This window comes from Lissotriton helveticus, chromosome 9 (genome assembly GCF_964261635.1).
Source record: "Lissotriton helveticus chromosome 9, aLisHel1.1, whole genome shotgun sequence".
Taxonomy (NCBI): Eukaryota; Metazoa; Chordata; class Amphibia; order Caudata; family Salamandridae; genus Lissotriton; species Lissotriton helveticus.
In genome coordinates, this window is record NC_136070.1 from 444166558 (window position 1) to 444183898 (window position 17341).

Below are 17341 nucleotides of genomic sequence, written 5' to 3' on the forward strand. Positions count from 1 at the left end.
AAATGACAATGCCATTTATTTATCTGTTTTCAAAACCAACACATAAATAAAAATGTTGTCATTTACAATGCCAATTGCAAAGGCGAAACCGTTGCATTGTAAATGCTTGTTTTATTTTATATTTTCTCATAGACATGCTTTACATTTCGATATCTTTCTGAGTGCAGCTCCATATAAATGATGTAGAATTATTACTATAACCTTGTTATGCTCGGGGCGTTGCTGTCCCCCCTTGGAGATCTCCTCTTATTCACAATGGGTTTTGGTACTGTTTTCTTTGTTATCTTATTCCATTAAGGTAAAATATGTTTGCTTCACCGGATATAGGTTGGGTGGATATGCGATGTGGGCGGGAAGTCTAGTTGACAATGTTAGCTCTGTTTTTTTTACCACAGGCCTTGGAACGTAACAAAAGTTATCTACCTAATTGCGATCATCGTGTCACATTAAGTTGCATAGCATCGTGCCTCCGGTAGTGTCAGTGGGAGGCGGCCCGGGGACTTGAATTGCGATGTATAACATGGAATGTTAGAGAGTTGTCTAATCCGCGCAAGGGACGGCAGGTACTTACCTACTTAACTAGGCATAAGATATGGGTGGCACTGCTGCAGGAAACTCGTTATGCTCCGAAACTAGAAAATGGCTTTGCGGCCACTTGGGAGAGTAACCGATTTTTCGCAGGGTATAGTACTTATTCCAGGGGGGCTGTATATTGATCTGTAAATCATTAACTTTTATGACACAGACTGTGATCAACGACCCTGAGGGTTGCTCCTTACTGGTGGCAGGTTCTATAGGTGCACAACGCCTACTTTTCATAATTGTTTATTCTTCTAATGTAGACGCCAGTGGTTTCTTTGCTAACATATCAACTCACATTGCTGGCCTGCAAATCGACTCTTATCATAATGGGGGTGACTATAACCTCACACTACAACCTGACTCAGACACCACTGGCACAGGACATAATACTAAACCCTGCTCTACTAGGGAACTACAGGCATTACTGTGCGCGCACCTCATGGCAGATGTATGGCGACATTTGAAAAAATAGCGTGTGCACACCTTCCCTTTTTAGTACTTTCTCCGTTTCATCCTTTTTTAGGTCTCGCCCTGGAACAGGGACAGAGACTCTATAGCCGTCGGATGCCGGGGAATGAGGGACACAAAACTGGCACTATTTTTAGCAGTCGGATTTGGCTGCGTGAACGCGCACGTTCCGTCCTGCGCCGCCCTCCCATCCTACTGCGCATGCGCGGCCCTCCCAGCCTACCGCGCATAACACACACACACACACACACGTCGCAGACAGACACTCGCTCACACACACACCCCCTCCCTCACAGTCACACACACGCACTCCAAGACACATACACACACGCACGCACACACATACACACACATACACAGGCCGCCTCCCCCCCGCGCCTACATGCTCCTCTCCCTCCGCCCGCCCGCCGCTCAGCAACGCACTCACCGGCTTCCTCTCCTCAGCTGCAAGGCCCGGCAGCAGGACTCTTCCTTTCTCCTTCGGCACCGGGGCGCAGGGTAGGCTCCTGCCTGCTCCGGTGCTCCCTGCTCCCAACACGGCTCCAATCGCGGCTCTTCCGTGGGAGGCGGGGTAGGCTCCCGCCCTCCTACTTCCTGTTTCCGGGTGTCGCGCCGGCCTGCCTGACTTCCTGGTCGCAGGCCGGCAGAGTAACGAGGATGTTTTGCGGTATGTATTTATTTAATTATGCATTTTTATATAGCGCAGACTTTACCCGAAGGCGGTATTTATTTTTTTATGTATTTATGCATTTTTATATAGCGCGGACTTTACCCGAAGGCGGTATTTCTTTATTCATGTATTTATGCATTTTTATATAGCACGGACTTTACCCGAAGGCGGTAATGCTTGCCTTTAAATACTGCATAAATAATTTTAACAACAAATACTTTATATGTAGCTTTTTATGTACATAAGAAAACTATAGCATAAAGCAAAAAACATTGCCATTTACAATAATAATAGCTCAAAGTTAAATAATGCGAGACCTATTGCATTGCAAATGCTTGTTTTATCCTTTTAATGGTTGCGTGCAAAGTACTAAAAAGGGAAGGTGTGCACACGCTATTTTTTCAAATGTTTAGCAAACAGTTTTTGTCCCACAAGCTGTGTGCACCCCGAGTGTTAAATTAATTCTTGAAAATTCAATCTTCGGAAGAACTTTGTCATTAAGGAGGCAGCTTACACGTACAAACGAAACGCAGATGATAACATCTCGCATGGACCATGTTCATTTTAAGTTAAAACTGAGATTGCATTTTATATATATTTTGTGTTGTACTTGTGCACGAGGGTTCAGTTGTATCTTTATAAGCACATTGTTTAGTATTTAGTGATGATTTATACGTAGGATTACACCAATTTGTGACTGTGTTGATTCTAAAATATTTATTGTATATTTTGTGCGTGTGGATTTCGTTGAAATTGTAGATGCATGGCGGGGAATGTAGTTTTTTGGTTAAAAACCCACATGGTGACTGATTGAGAACACGTGATGGTAATTAAGACAGAGGCGGGTAAATGCGCGGGTTGAGGCTTTAAGAACTAGTAAGGAGGGAAACCTCAGGCAGAGGATATTGTGACTAAGCTCATGACATAGGAGAAGACAAAGACTCGTTACAAGCCGCTGGCTTTCTGTATATAACCAGGTACAATTTACATTCATAGTTAGAGGCTTGAGTTTTTGACCAACTAGGGGTGTGGGGAGAGTACATTATTCGGATCAAGTTTTTGAATTCAGCTATGTGTAAACATGAGGGTGAGGTTAAATCGAATGGGCCGCTATGAACATTGTGTAATTCTACCGTGAACTCGATAGAGGTTAATTTGGGTTAGAAATGTTTGTTTAATCACTGATGTTTGCGACTGCATTAATTATTTGGAATGAACTTGTTATTTTTAGTCATTAGTTGATGTGGCCCTTTATTTGTTGTTTTTTCAGTACCCCTGAAGAAGAACTAAATAGTTCGAAATGCATTGGGTGACAAGACTGGTTTGTTCGTAACAATGTTTGAAGCACATGTCTATGTAAAAGCCTCGGCAACATTAGACATTTGAAAATGCTAAATAAAACATTTCAAGGACTATCTGGCTGTCTCCGGAGTGATCTACTTTTGAAGTACATTTGGAATATGAGAACGACAAAAATTAGTGAATACTATTGATTACATTGTGGAACTTTGGCAAAAAATAAAACTTTATGCATGAGGAATGTTTCCCTGATTTGACAAGCAGTGCAGCAGACGGGGACGCAAACAGCGAACTCGGTTCTTCTCTATTGTTAGATGTCTGGCGACACCAGTACCCGTCCGCCTCGGGTTATTCCTTCTTCTCTGCCCCACACGGTAGCTGGTCCCGGATAGACCGATGGTATGTTACCCCTGTCTGCTCCTCAACATACAAGAGGTGGATCACCTGCTGCGCACTCTGTCGGATCAATCACCGGTATTGCTGTTGTTTATTCTACCTGCTGTTGTGCGTCCGTCTGCGTCTTGGCGCTTCCCTACAGAGGCGTTGTTGGACACTGTTTTTAAGAGTGAAATACACGACACAATAGTAGAATACTTTCAGATAAATACAGGCTCGTGACCTAGATATGGAACTCTGTGGGAGGCTTTTAAAGTATGTATTAGGGGCGTCTATCTCTAAGCAGGCAGGAGTGCTCCGCACAATACACCGAGAGCTTGATGCTGCTGAGCGGTAATTGCAAGAGCTGGATGCCCGGACATTGATGGGTGCTGCTCATTCTCCTCTGCATCCGCGTTCTAAACTGCTGGGAGAGTTCCAAGAGCTGGCACAGCGGGAGACAGCATACTTGGGGAAATACACCTGCTCCAGAGTGTACGGGGAGGGAGAGAGACTGGGAGACACACACTTGCCTGATTGCTTTACTCCCAGGCACCAAGCTACATACATCACGTAGCTTCAGGCCTCGGACAGTATACATGTCACAATGGCACCGTTATACAGTTGAGCTTCTTGTCATACTATACTAACCTTTAGACAACATGCTCGCCACCGACGGGCGAAGCACTGACGGATTATCTAAACGAAATAGCAATGGTGTGGGTGGAAAGGTTACAGCAGGAATTCCTCACTTTGCCTATTGGGGCTGGTGAGATTGAGGCCATAAATGGCCTAGATTGCTCGCGGGCCCCAGGTACTGACTGCCTCACAGGCCTGTTTTACAAGGCCTATAAGGTGCAACTTGTGCCACACTTGTTAGAAGTCTATTAAGAGGGGTTAGAGTCCGGTGAGCTGCCCCTCAGTATGCACGAGGCGATAGTAACCTTACTTTTGAAACTGGGAAAGCCGTCCGACAGTAATGCCTCCTACAGGCCATTGTCCCTGTTGAATCAGGATTATAAAATACTTGCTAAAGTACTAGCCACGCGAATCTCACTCATAATTTGGCAGATTATATCCCCTTTTCAGTCGGGATTCATGCAGACCCAGTCAACTTCTGTGAATTTACGTACACTGTTTGCGGTCCTCAATCAGATTAATCCTGCGCTCCCTGCTGTGGCAATATTATTAGACGCAGAGAAAGCGTTTGATTCCCTTGAGTGAGAGTTCTTGCACGCAGCATTAAGTAAGCTTGGATTTCCGGTCACTGGTACGACTTCTCTACACCAATACAGTAGCACAATTGCGTATAAATGGGGTGTTATCCACCAGGTTCGCGCTGTCACAAGGCACCAGGCAGGGTTGCCACTTTCACCCCTGCTTTTTATTATTGCGATGGATCCTTTGGTGCGACATCTGCAAGAGCGGCATCTCCAGCGGGGGGGGGGATAGGGTTTCATCAGGGTCCTTTACTTGCATCATTGTATGCAGACGACATCCTTCTATTCGTCCAGGAGCCGGCCCTGAATCTTCCTCCCATTATGAGAGAGGTGGTGCGGTTTGGAGCCTTCTCTTTGTTAGTTATAAACTGGTAAAAATCTGAAATATTCCCCTTAACTGACGCCACTACTCCATTCACACTGGAATTCCAGCTCCGTTGGTGCGATGATCCCCTAGAATACCTTTGGGTAACTATACATTGCACGGCCTCGGAGGTTGTGCAACTCAACTATGGTCCAGCCATAGATCTCCTTACTGAGCAGGTAGATCTCTGGATTGCAATGCTCCTATCAATAGCGGGATGCATCGCGATCATTAAGATGGTTGTGTTGCCCAGGTTTTTATATTTATTTTTGAACATTCCTATCCCACTCACAGTTTCTTTGTTTAATACCCTCAAGGGGGTGCTGACACGGCTGATTTGGGTGGGACACCATACCATGCATGAGTAGGCTGGAAAACACTTATTCAGCCCTTCGAAAGAGGGAGGTTTGGGGTGCCCGATTTCTATTTATACTATTTAGTGGCACAAAGCGCATTACGCTTACTTCTGGTACCATCCAGATGCACGCTTGCAATTCCTGAAACCCGAACACACACAGGCCTGTCCCTACCCCCTTTCCACCATCCTCACGGGTGGACTCAGAAGAACACCGGCCGAGAGCCATACCCTGCAAAGCACGAGCTGGACCTGGGGGTGCCTGCGTAGATACTTGGGAGCTGAGCACCTATACTCCCCACGTTTGCCGATTCCCAACAATCCCTGGATAGCGCCCACGACCGAAACTCTGACACAACGTACACTTACCTGCTGTCAAATACATAACATGGGGGTTATGTTTAGAGATGGACATGTACGCACGGTTGCGGACTTAACGGGGGATTGCAATGTGACCATGTTGGAACGTTTTTTAATGCACAGAACGCAAATGGCGATGATCACTGCATTACGTCCTGAGACGGAGGAGCCTGTGGAGTTCACCCCACTTACAACAGTTATCGCTGCGCCTGCTAGCGCACACTTAGTGTCCAGATTGAATCGGCAAGCACAGGCACTACGGCCATTAATGGGTGGGGGAGCTTGTGCAGCCTTGGAGAGAGATGTACTGCAACCCATGACTGAAAAGATGTGGTCCTACTGCTACGAACAGACACTGCTGGTGTCAAATAATTATAGACATAAACTCCTACACTTCAAGTACCTGCATAGACTCTACGTGACTCCGGTATTGATTGCAAGGAGGGACTGTAATAAGCCACATTGTTGCCAGAGATGCGCGATGCCGCTGTCTGACTTCCTTCATTTAGCATGGACTTGCCCCACGGTGCAGGCCTACTGGGAAGCACTGTTTGGGCACCTTGAGCAAATGTTTGAAATTGAACTCCTGCATACACCCTTATTGGCCCTGTTGGTGGGGTATGTGCTACCGCTGAGCCCGGGGATAAGGCATTTCACTGCAGTTGCTTTAATGCTGGCTAAAAGGCAAGTCTCCCTGAATTTGGGGTGGGACCCTGTCGCCAGGGGGGGGGGGGGGGTGGCGCCTTGCTACGTGACATGATGTACTGCGATACAACTAGTGATGTCTATGCATCGTTGTTGCCACTTGCGTCTCGTCCCTAAAACATTTGGCAGCCGCTTCAATGATTATTGGATTAGCCGACCGATCTGGCAGACCGAGATGATCAGACTGCTTGTTACATGAGCCTATGTTGTTGTTTTCAAGTTATTGATTATGGAACTGCTGCTGATATTTGTGGCTAATTGTTTTATCCCTTGCTGTCAAAGATTGGTTCATGAAATCCACACTACGTGTATGGTGTAATTGTTGTGCGACTCTTTGAAATTTGCAATTAAAACAATAAAAAAAGCCACAAGGTCAGATTAATTTTGGGGAGAATTTGTAGAGTGCAAACTGACCTGAAGGTATTGGAGCGCTCTACAAAAGTACCTGTTAAATCTCACAAGGTCAGGTTAATGTTTTTGTTTTAAGGTGCACAGAGAGTAATTGATACCGACGCTGTCCCTGTTTTTCATCATTTCCCCTTTACCTGGCAAATGGGAGCATTTTATTGTTGTTGCTGTGTGCAGTGCTCCTACACCCAGGGGGCAGGGACAGAATGCGGGGCTGGTAAGAAGATGGTGCTAGTAGAGTTTTGAATGGAAAACTCTGTAGGAGGGTGCCTGGTAAATAGAGGCCTGTGGAAGGATGGATGTGACGTCTCCGCCAATGGAAAGTACTTCACTGCTTTTTTTCATAGGCTGTTAAATACTCTGGTGATGCAGTAGTGCACAGAATGTTATAGTGCTGTCAATTAGCATTGAGACACTTTTCTTTTTGTCTGTGTTAAAAAGCCTTGGAATGTGTCCAGAAATATTTCCTGAGGCAATCATGAAATTCCTGAATCAGACTGCAAGCCCAGTGTGTATGAATTCTGTAGCTCTCCAATCCCTAGTGGCACAGCACCTAGGAGTATGTGATACAAGGCTAAACACTTACAAGGTCCCAAAGGCAAGACCTGTTGGCTATGCCAATGCTTGTTTATCTTGGATTCACTTTTGGGGCATACTGAATAAAAAGGTGGATTCTCCCCATTTATATTTTTAAGCCACCCTTACTAGTGTGATGTGAAACAAGATGGTGCGTCCAGCTACATAAGGAAATAAGGAAAGCACTCTCATGTCTAGAAATAATGAAGGTGGCCTTTATTTAATGTGTAAACCAACCCAACACCGGCCTGCTTACTACATCACCAGCTAGGGTTGGTTTTACATCCTGCAACCTGGAGGACGATGCTCCTTCCTTGCACCTTGTTATAGTTTTGACACTGCTGTGAGAGCACTACCATCTCTCCCATTATCCCTCCAATTTCTCTTTCTCTTGCCCTTGCTGTTAAGTTATTGGTATTTGACTCTCCCATTGTGGTCAAAAGCCCGGCTGACCTATGCCACTGTTTGCGCTCTCGTTACAAGCTTACACATGCTTCTGAGCTATTTTGAGGTGGGAAAGTGGGTGTTGAGGGGCGTTATTAATGTGTGTGTGTCAGTCATGCCTGGCTCCAATTCTTGATCATTTTCATCTATCAGAATAATCAATATGCTACTTCCTGAGTCCCAGGGAAAGCCATCGTTTGATTAATCATTCATTTAAACGTACAGAAACACGCCTCTTTAATGAAATATCAAGACACACCAAGAGACTGGTGGGTATGTGCCATGTTAAAAATGTTCTTAATCGATTCTATGTTCCTATAGGTTGCGGAGTTGTATGAAGAGTTGAAGAAGAGAATTCGAGCATTCAACATGTTTGTTGATTCCCAGAAACGACCACCCATGGATCGGGAATACAACTACAAACAACGATTCATTTTGCAAGTAAGAACATTTCTTTTGAGAGATTATTTTGTTATTTAGGTTTTACCAGTGCTGTAATAGAGTGGGAACTGGCTGATGTCTGATTGTTAAAACACACAAGATGATGGACAGGATGTTGCACAATGGCAAAACATTCACCCCCAGTCACAGATCTGGGTGTAATCCATCGTTATTTTGCTCACCAAGCCACCCCAGTTCAGACATGGCCATATGCAAATCAGTCTTGACCCTGTGCTTCATGGGAGCAGTCCAGACCGAACTGCCAAGCCATTTCTTCCCTGAACCGAAATAGAGCATCCTAGGACGGTTTCTGGCTATCAGCCGTCTTCAGCCAGGATAGCTTGACTCCAGTGGTAGTGAGCATGGGACCCACGTCTGGTCATACCCTTCCCACATTGGGTGAACAGTAAAACACACAAGATGATGGACGGAATGTTGCACAATGGCAAAACATTCACCCCCAGTCACAGATCTGGGTTTAATCCATCGGTATTTTGCTCACCAAGCCACCCCAGCTCAGACATGTCCATATGCATTTGTTACCCCGAGTGGGACGGGTATGCTCAGACGTGAGTCCCGTGGTCTCCACACCACTGGAGTCTGGATGAAGACGGCTGATAGCCAGAAACCGGTCCTAGGATGCTTAGTTCCGGTCCAGGGAAGACTTGGCTTGGCAGTTGGGGCTGGTCTGTTCCCATGAGGCACAGGGTCAAGGCTGATTTGCATATGGCCATGTCTGAACTGGGGTGGTGTGGTGATCAAAAAAACGATGGATTTAGGCCCAGATCTCTGTACTGGGGTGAATGTATGACATTGTTCTGCATTCTGTTCATCAACTGTTGTTTTTGCTAATGTCTGATTGTGGCAGCTATTCTTGAGCTGGGCCTGAGTTTTGGGAAGGCCCTACCAAATGGTCCTAACTGTGTACCATACCAGTGTAATGTGCAGGCATCCCAATACTGGCAGCAGTACTTCGCATATTTTGTATGTTCAACTTACACAACAGCAACTTGGAGTGAGTGTGGGGCTATTTTTTGGTGCGACTGGCTGTAAATGTTTCAGTCATGGACAAATCATTGTTATATTTTTTTGAGTTCTGTCCTTGCTGAGAGCAGGAATCATATGTGAAACCTAGCTTTGCTTGACAGCAGATCTGTAACACGTGACTAATCAGCTCTGCCGCAGAAACAAAGATACACTGGATGTCACTTATAGCCATGAGATGACCTGAATTCTGAAAGTTTATTTAACTTTCTCAGGCACTCTAAATAGGGTAATTCATGCATTTTTGTACTTTGTAGGAATGGCGGGTATGTGCATGAATTACAACAAAAGTAATGTTTTTTCCAGTACCTAATACAAATTGAAACTGTTTTTCTTACCTAGAGCATTTACCCTATATTCCCGGCAGATAAGCCATCTATGATCAATTAGATCTGTGTCTAGAACCTAAAGTTATGCACACTCAAACGTGTCTCTCCTTAAAAGGCATTAGTAGAAGTAGAAAATCATTATTTGGATAAAGAAAAACGTATCCTTAAAAGCATTTCACAGTGAATTCTCAAATCTATACATTAAGATAAAAAAAGTTCAAGACATATTTTACCACAAATAATTGGAAAAATCTACCGACTCCTATTCTCGATTTATATTGCACCTTAAAAATTAAAACATGTATGTAATAGACAACCATAACACTTGATAAAGGAGCCAGAGGGTTTGATATACTAATATTTAACAACTAAAACTCATAATACCCAACAATTTTAAGAAATTGGCCACTAGAGCCAAACCGCAGTCCATGAAGATTAATCGCTGCTCGGAGACACTTGATATATTAAAATGCGACTTTTTATCTTAAAACTTGGGGCTAAAATGCAGCTTGAGTTAGACCACTGGACAGGAGAGAGAGAGAGGGGGGTTACTGCTCCTTCCGCCTTTGCTGTAAAGATGCGGTATGCATCCCAAATATATGTTGTAAAGGCTATGTTTAGAGCTGTGTTTTCTGGGCACAGAGAGGTGATAATTGCCTGTCTACAGGTCCGAACTCTCAACTTGTTCCACTCTGCTTTGAGTTTTCGTCTACTTTGGGGCATAAGTGCGGGACATAAGCAGACCACGTGCTCTAGCGTTTCGGAAGTCTTCCCGCACCCTCTGCATGTTAGATCTTCCGTGGATCGCAGCCATGAGGGCAGATCTTTTAAGAATCGCCAAACCCCCAGTCTAATTGCCAGAAAGCTCCGCTTTAAGTGCAGTGAGTAGGTACAGGAGAGGTAAGTAGCGGGGGATATGCGCCCATAGGAATTCATAACTGCCCATGCGTGGCTGCGTTTACCGAGATGCCCTTTTTCCATGATGAGTGAGCACATTCTGAAGCTTTTTTAAATGCAGGTTTTAAATGCGGTCATGCTTGGGTTAAGGGCCCATAGGTCCCCCGCCGCCATTTCGCGAATAGAGTCAGTAAAGAGGCGGCCATACGAACCCCCAGGGTTTTTCTGACTGATCTCCAACCAAACTAAAGACTCTAAAGTACCTGTAGCTGCTTTTCTGAGTTTGACAGAAGTTTAGATAGGTGCCAGTGTTAGAAGCCTCATAATTTATTAAGCCTAGTTCCAGCCTGATCTGGGCAGCCGAGGCAGATTTGGGGAGATGGAGGACTTTTTTGTATATCTTAGTCACAAGTTGATTCAGGGTTGTATTTAGCTTAGCCCTGAATATTTCGATCCCATACTTTAGGGTGGGTCCGCTTTTAGCTCTCAGAATTTCCAATAGGAATGAGAGTGTTGGACCGGACAGCTCTTTAGCGAGCTTAGCTAAAGTAACTTGTAGAGCCGTGGCTTTTACTACGATTTCGTCGCGCTGTTTAGAGAAGTTACCCCTAGCATCAAAGTGGACCCCTAGGTATTTGTATGTGCGTCCAGCTGTTAGGTTTTCATTATTATATGACCACACACCGCAGCCGTTACGTTTCCTTCCAAAGGACACAACTTGAGTTTTCTTTAAATTTACCTCGAGTTGGTTCTTAATTGTGTAGCTGTGTAACCTATCTAAATGCCTTTGAAGCCCAACTCACGTGAGACTGAAAAGAACCAGGTCGTCGGTGTAAAGAAGATTGCTTATTGCTACGCCTCCGACCCTAGGGGAGTGACTATTTACCTCGTCGAGTGTGACCGACAAATCTGCTATGAACAGGTTAAAAAGGAGGGGGGCCAGCACGCACCCCTGTTTGACTCCTCTGGTTGTCATAATTTTTCGTGAGAGGTGCCTGCCGGAACCCAGCTTCACCTGGACCCAAGTGTGTGAATATAGTTGGATTATTGCATCCAGGAGTTTTTCAGGAATCCCCCATTTTTCCAATTTACCCCATAGAGCTGCCCTTGGGGCCCGATCAAACGCCGCTTTGAAATCAACAAAACAACAGTGCACTGATCTAGATGTTAAAAGCGTTTTGTCGATGATTACAGATAGTGTAAACAAATTGGTCGTGGTCCCTGAATTGGCTGTAAAGCCTGTTTGGTTCATTGGTAACAGTTCACGCCGTTCTGCCCATGCCTTTAGCTCCTTCAGAAGTATGCCTGTGTAGTGCTTCGCCTCAATGTCCAGGAGGGCAATTAGTCTGTAATTGCTTGGGGTGGCACGGGAGCCTGATTTGTGGATTGGATGGATTAATGCTCCACGCCAGGACTCCGGAACAGTTGAAGTTCTAAGCACAAAGTTGAACAAGTTGGTAATGTGCCCCAACCAAAGGGCTATGTTGGGTTTAAACAGACTCTGGGGTAAGCCGTTTGGGCCTGGGGCCCGTCCGATCTTGCTTTTGACACAGCGTTGGCAACCATTTCTTCAGTGATCTTAATATCGTCTGAGCGATAGTCTGCACAGATTGTGCCGATGCTTGGTTGCGCTTCTGCCTCTTTGGAAGGGCTGCTTCCTGTTGGCGCCGTGCTCTCCGGGGACCTAAAGTGGTCAGTCAGAAAGGCGGCCCAGTCTGATTCCTGTATGTTTGCCGACCCAACTTTTGAAGGCCCCGAGTTGCAACGGTTGATTAAGGCCCAAAATGTTCTCGCATTGCGGTTTTTGCTTTCCCAGAGAAGCTTGGCCCATAATTGATTTTGGTGTAGTCGTTTGTCTTTTTGTGAGGCCATCCTGAATGATTTTTGCGCTGATTTGTACACGTGTCTAAGATCATTATTTCCTGGGGATTTTGTAAGTGCCCGCAAGGCTTTGTTCCTGGCTTTCTTCAACGCCCTCGATTGAATTGAGAGTGAGAACTGCCGGATGGAGCTAGCATTGTGTTGATGTTGTTTTGCAGGAAAAAGCATGACCAGTTGGGAGCAAAAAATCATCCATACAGCGATCGGGGTAGCCATCCGATCTGTATCCCTATTGATAAGAGCCAAGCTTGCCTTCATGATGTTGGGGCTTATATCGTCGCTCCATCTTAGGTGTTTCAGATTCTCTGTATGGATCCCGGTGCAAGTGGTTGAAGCAGGGGTATGATATTCCGGGTTAATGTAAAGGGTGATAACCTGTGGACGGTGATCGCTTTCCCGTCGTGGTTGGATGCTGAAGCTGGCCAGATGATAGAACAGGTCTGCATTGCAGATGGTGAAGTCCAGAAAAGTTTTCTTATTGCCGTTTGTCCAGGTCCAATTGGAGGGGGTATCATCTGGTGTCCTTCCGTTCATTACCAGATACCCGGCGCTATAGAATTGTAACACACAGAGCTCACCCAGGGCCGAGTGTGCTTGAGTTGGAGGCTTAGATTGATCTGGCACCTCCAATAATGTCAATGGGGAAAGTCAGTCGTAGTCTGCAGGTATGTCCTGGAAGAGATTGGTGTTGAAATCCCCCGTCACTATGCAGTCCGAGTCGGGGTGGTCCCCGGCCAGCTCGCTCATGATTGTAGATAGGCGTGCCAGATGCCCCTTTTTTGTCCGTGTGCTTGGGTTGATATATACATTGAGGAGAAGGAGCGAGCGTTGCTTGGACCATGATTTAATTTTAACCCCAAGTAGCCAGTCTTCCTCAAAGTTTAGCGGAACAATCGGGCCCTTTAGATTATTTGAAACATAGATTGACCGTATATGAAGGAGTGTGTCTCTGGGTTAGTTATTTTGTGTACGAGGCCACTGATGTTCCATGAACACAATAAGAAAATGGGGTTTGTCTTTGACCTTATCACGGTTGGGGGACTAGTTTTTTGGCGGTATGGTTGTGCCAGTGCTTTGTGGTTTTGGTCCGCTGAGAGAACGTCCTGTGGTCAGACAGTTTTCCCGCATGACAAGACCGCCGAAAGCCATCCCCATCCTTGGGTGTTATCAGGGGCGTGCTCCCCAGTTAAGAAGGGTGTCTGTGTGTCTGTGGTCCCTAGCGCGTTTCTTAGGATTGAATAGGGCTTAGATTTGCTGCTGGCTGGGAGACTATCTGCTTTTGTTCCTACTCCTGACTGGTTTAGTAACACTGTAGGGTAGCCTGGGGGGGAGTGGGGATGGATTCTAATACCCCAGTCCCGAAAAATAGCTTTATGGTCCATGAACACTCCTGCCTAAGCGGGCGATCTAAATGACACCAGGGTTGCCTCAGAGGGTTGAGTGCCCCTTGGGGCAAGGAATTCAATTGAATCTATGTTATCCGATAGTAGTGCTTCAAACCCCGGGATGTCATTTACTAGATTTGATATATTTGATCTATTCAGGGTGTCGTGCCTCCCCCTTGATTTGTATTCGGGGACTAATAGGATCGAAGAATATTTTAAGTCATTTTTAATCCCCGTGGGGCAATGGGATTGGAATGCGTGGGGGGGCTTTTTCGGATGGAGCCCCTAGGTCTACTCCTCTATGGGGGGAGCGGGGGGGGGGGACTGGTGTTGGGATCCTGACCTCATGGCCTGCCTGCTTAGTGGAAATATTGGTTTGTGAATGAAGATTGTTTTTGATGGAATAGTATCTGTATTGGGTTTTTCCTGCTCTGCCAGAGAGGGTTGAAGTGCTAATTGAGAATGTGATTCTGTGCCTGTGAACCTCGGGGTGGGGAGATCAGTGATTGGGGGCCTTGGGTTTTCTGTATCAGGCTCTGGCTCTGGTCCCGCTGTTTGGGCACATGCCCCTGCTAGACCAGATGGGATACTTGGGTCCCAGCCGCATGTTGAGGGTTTTTGACAGGGACTTTTGAGTAGGCCCCCTTTTGGGTCACTATGAATAACATTTCTATGGGTTGAGGGTGGTAATGGGATGCTTGCATCTGCCTTTTTTGATGTCGTTAAGAAGAGAGGAAATAATTTCTGGGGGGCTGATGTTTGTTTGGCTTAAAGTTTATTTCTTTGTTTGCGCTGGCGTTTGCGCTCTCTCTTAGAAAGGGGTGGCATAAGGGCAGACTGCGATACTGAGGTGGGAGGTTCAGAATCCGTCAGGCTTACGTTCTGATCTCCCGCATTGGGACTGGTGTGGTTTCCTTGCCCATTTGGTACCGGGCATGGCGTCCTTGAGGGCGTACAATGTTGGGGAGGTTTTATTTGGTTATTGCTGTGCATGTTTGGGGATCTTGATCCCCACTTGACTGGGGCGCATATACAGGGAATGTCTGGAAACGATCAGATTCTGAGCACAGGTTTGTGAAGGTTTGCGTTTTTTTGTGGGTTTTTCAGCGAGCCGCCTTCCTTCAGCTGCTTAACCTCGTCTATAACAGAGGAAAGAATAGCTGGCAGAGAAGAAAGTGAGTCAATAATGGGTGAACAGCAGCAAACCGACTGAACTAGTTTTGTGGCTGATTGTGCATTTATGATTAAGTTATTTAGTTTATCAAGTTTATTGTCGATCCCTGCTGTAAATACTGCTAGCGTGTTCAGTAAGTCAACCTGCATGTCCAATTTATCTGAATGGTAGTTTAAAGCTGTGACTATGTGTTGGAATGTTTGAAGCAGTTGAGGCCAAAGACTCTGTGTTGTAGAAGCTTCTTGCTGATTGGTAACTTTCAGGGTTGGGTTGGGGGAAATTTGTGGATTTTTGAAAAAAAGGGACAGGTCTGCTAGGAGGCGATCGTTCGAGTCAGAGTTATGGAGTGATTTAGATGAGGTTGTTATTGCTGTTAGTGGTGAGAGCAGGCATTGTTGTTGATTAAGCAGGACGGGCTTCCCTTTGGGGGACTATTGGGATCCAGTTGAGGGGGATTGACTATATCGTTATTAGAGACATGGTTGGGTTGCTTGTGAATTTGTGGAAAGATTAATTGACGGTGAGATGCTGGAATGACTTTCTTTGGGGTATTAGAATATTGAAATGACAGAGGAGGTGAGGAGACTATTTGCCTTGCTGGGGGTGGGGGGTACATCCCTTATTGGCAACTCAAAGGGAGATTGGGTGCAGTCTGCTTCTTGTATGTTGGAGGCAAGTGAACGGAGAAGCTGTCTCTGTGTGGGCTGATTGCTTGATAGCGAATCTTCCGCCGTCCTCCCGCAACCCTCTAGGGCTGGTCTCTGATCGTTAGATGCAGACCCGAAGATGAAGACTTCGGTGTCGGAGTCCGACCTTTTAGTGGTTGTTAGAAACAGCATTTGCGGCGAATGCATGTTTAACTTTACTGGATTTACCGGTTGACCTTTGTGGCCTATAGTGCAGGGGTTCGTTACCTCCGAGGGTTGAGGGTGAGAAAGGGCCATTGGTGAAACCGGTGCTTTTTTTAAATAGTCCAGTAGAGATCGGGGTTTTAGCCCGCTCGTGGCTAGTGCCTTGGGAGAGTGCTTGCTGTCCTTACTGGGGCGTTGCTTCCCAAGTGCGGGCACATTTTGGTGCTTCGGCAAATCCTGGGTACTCATAAGTGGTCTGGAGGGTGTCTTCATGGACTACCTCCGGTTTAGCCCTCTCCCTTTTTGTTGCTGTAGTAGTGATTTTTCTCACTCTCCCCGATCTCATTGCTTCTGTCGGGGGGCCAGAGCGCCAGGGGCTGCACGGGACCGATGGTGGTGAGACCGATGGGGTAGGGACTTCTTCCGGAGCCTCCGGTCTTCCCCTGGGGGTGCTGCTAGCTGCTGGCTGTTGGATGCTGGCACCTAGATCGAGTGTAAGGACGTGGGGAGTGTTGGGATGCTGGGTCCCCTTTTTCCTCTATGGCGGGTTTTTTCAAGGTATTGCTTGTCTGACTCGTGTCAGGGAGGTCAGGTTGCCAGGTGCCAAGGTGCCCAGGTGTCTGCTTTTGCTCCTGTTGTTGTGGGAGACGTGCATGCGGCTTCCCCCTGCTCGCCTTACTCCCCTCCCAGCCCCCCCCCTGCTGCAGCCCGAGACTACCCGGTAGCAGGACCAACCACTCCAGGGGCCAGGAACCGTGGTCGGCACAGAGGCACAACCTCCCCCAATGCAAGGCTCCAGCCACGCGAAGGGAGGGGGTGCTTGTGCCCCTCTCACGGTCCGGTCTCCGGTGAATGGAGGACGCCCACCGAGTGTCTACAGGCAACACAGGAATGGGGGGTCAGTGGATAGGGTGCGGGGAGAGCGTGGGGTGGTGCCCAGAGTGGTTGACCTGGCGAGGGGTAGCCCTCCGCAAGCGAGGCGAGCCCGACCGAGCTTGACACGGCTGGGGGTGAAACTGCCGCCTTTTGGTCCACCCCGGGCTTGTGAGCTGCTTTGGGGGACACCACGGCGTCAGTGACTCTTAGCGGAGGGCACGGGCCGAGTTGGCAGCTTGCGATATTTGGCCGTTATTATTGCAGCTGAGCTAAAGCTGAGCAGGGTGACGCACCGTGCGGACCAGGGAAGAGCGCGGGCCGCAGTCGGAGGGGGCTCAGCCGGGGCTTGTGGCTACCTACCCGCGGCTGAAATGGTGACCACTGTGAGCTGTAAACGCCACCACTCCCGCTCCTGCTCCCGCCTCTCCTCCCCCCGCCTCTCCTCCCCCCTCGACTTACTTGCCGCCACTGCTACTGCTGCCTCGTTTGCCACGGCCACGCAGGCAGACCCCTCCGGTCACCTATCGCCTAGTCCACCCCGGTCTGAGGCTCTAAAGCCTGGAGGCATGGCTGAGTCTCCGCGTCTCACTCCTCGCCCGTCCGCTCGCTCAGCTTGCTCGCCTGCAGCTGACCACGC

At 47.2% G+C, this 17341-nt stretch overlaps 1 protein-coding gene across 2 annotated transcripts in view; it reads left to right on the forward strand.

The window, feature by feature from the left end:
• Positions 1 to 17341, forward strand: part of TDRD9 (tudor domain containing 9) — a 2642469-nt gene that overhangs the window by 1474342 nt on the left and 1150786 nt on the right. For both annotated transcript variants that reach the window (XM_078660267.1, XM_078660268.1), the window contains one exon: positions 8148 to 8267. In XM_078660267.1, the coding sequence (XP_078516393.1) occupies positions 8148 to 8267 (120 nt within the window). The remainder of the gene's footprint in view (positions 1 to 8147; positions 8268 to 17341) is intronic.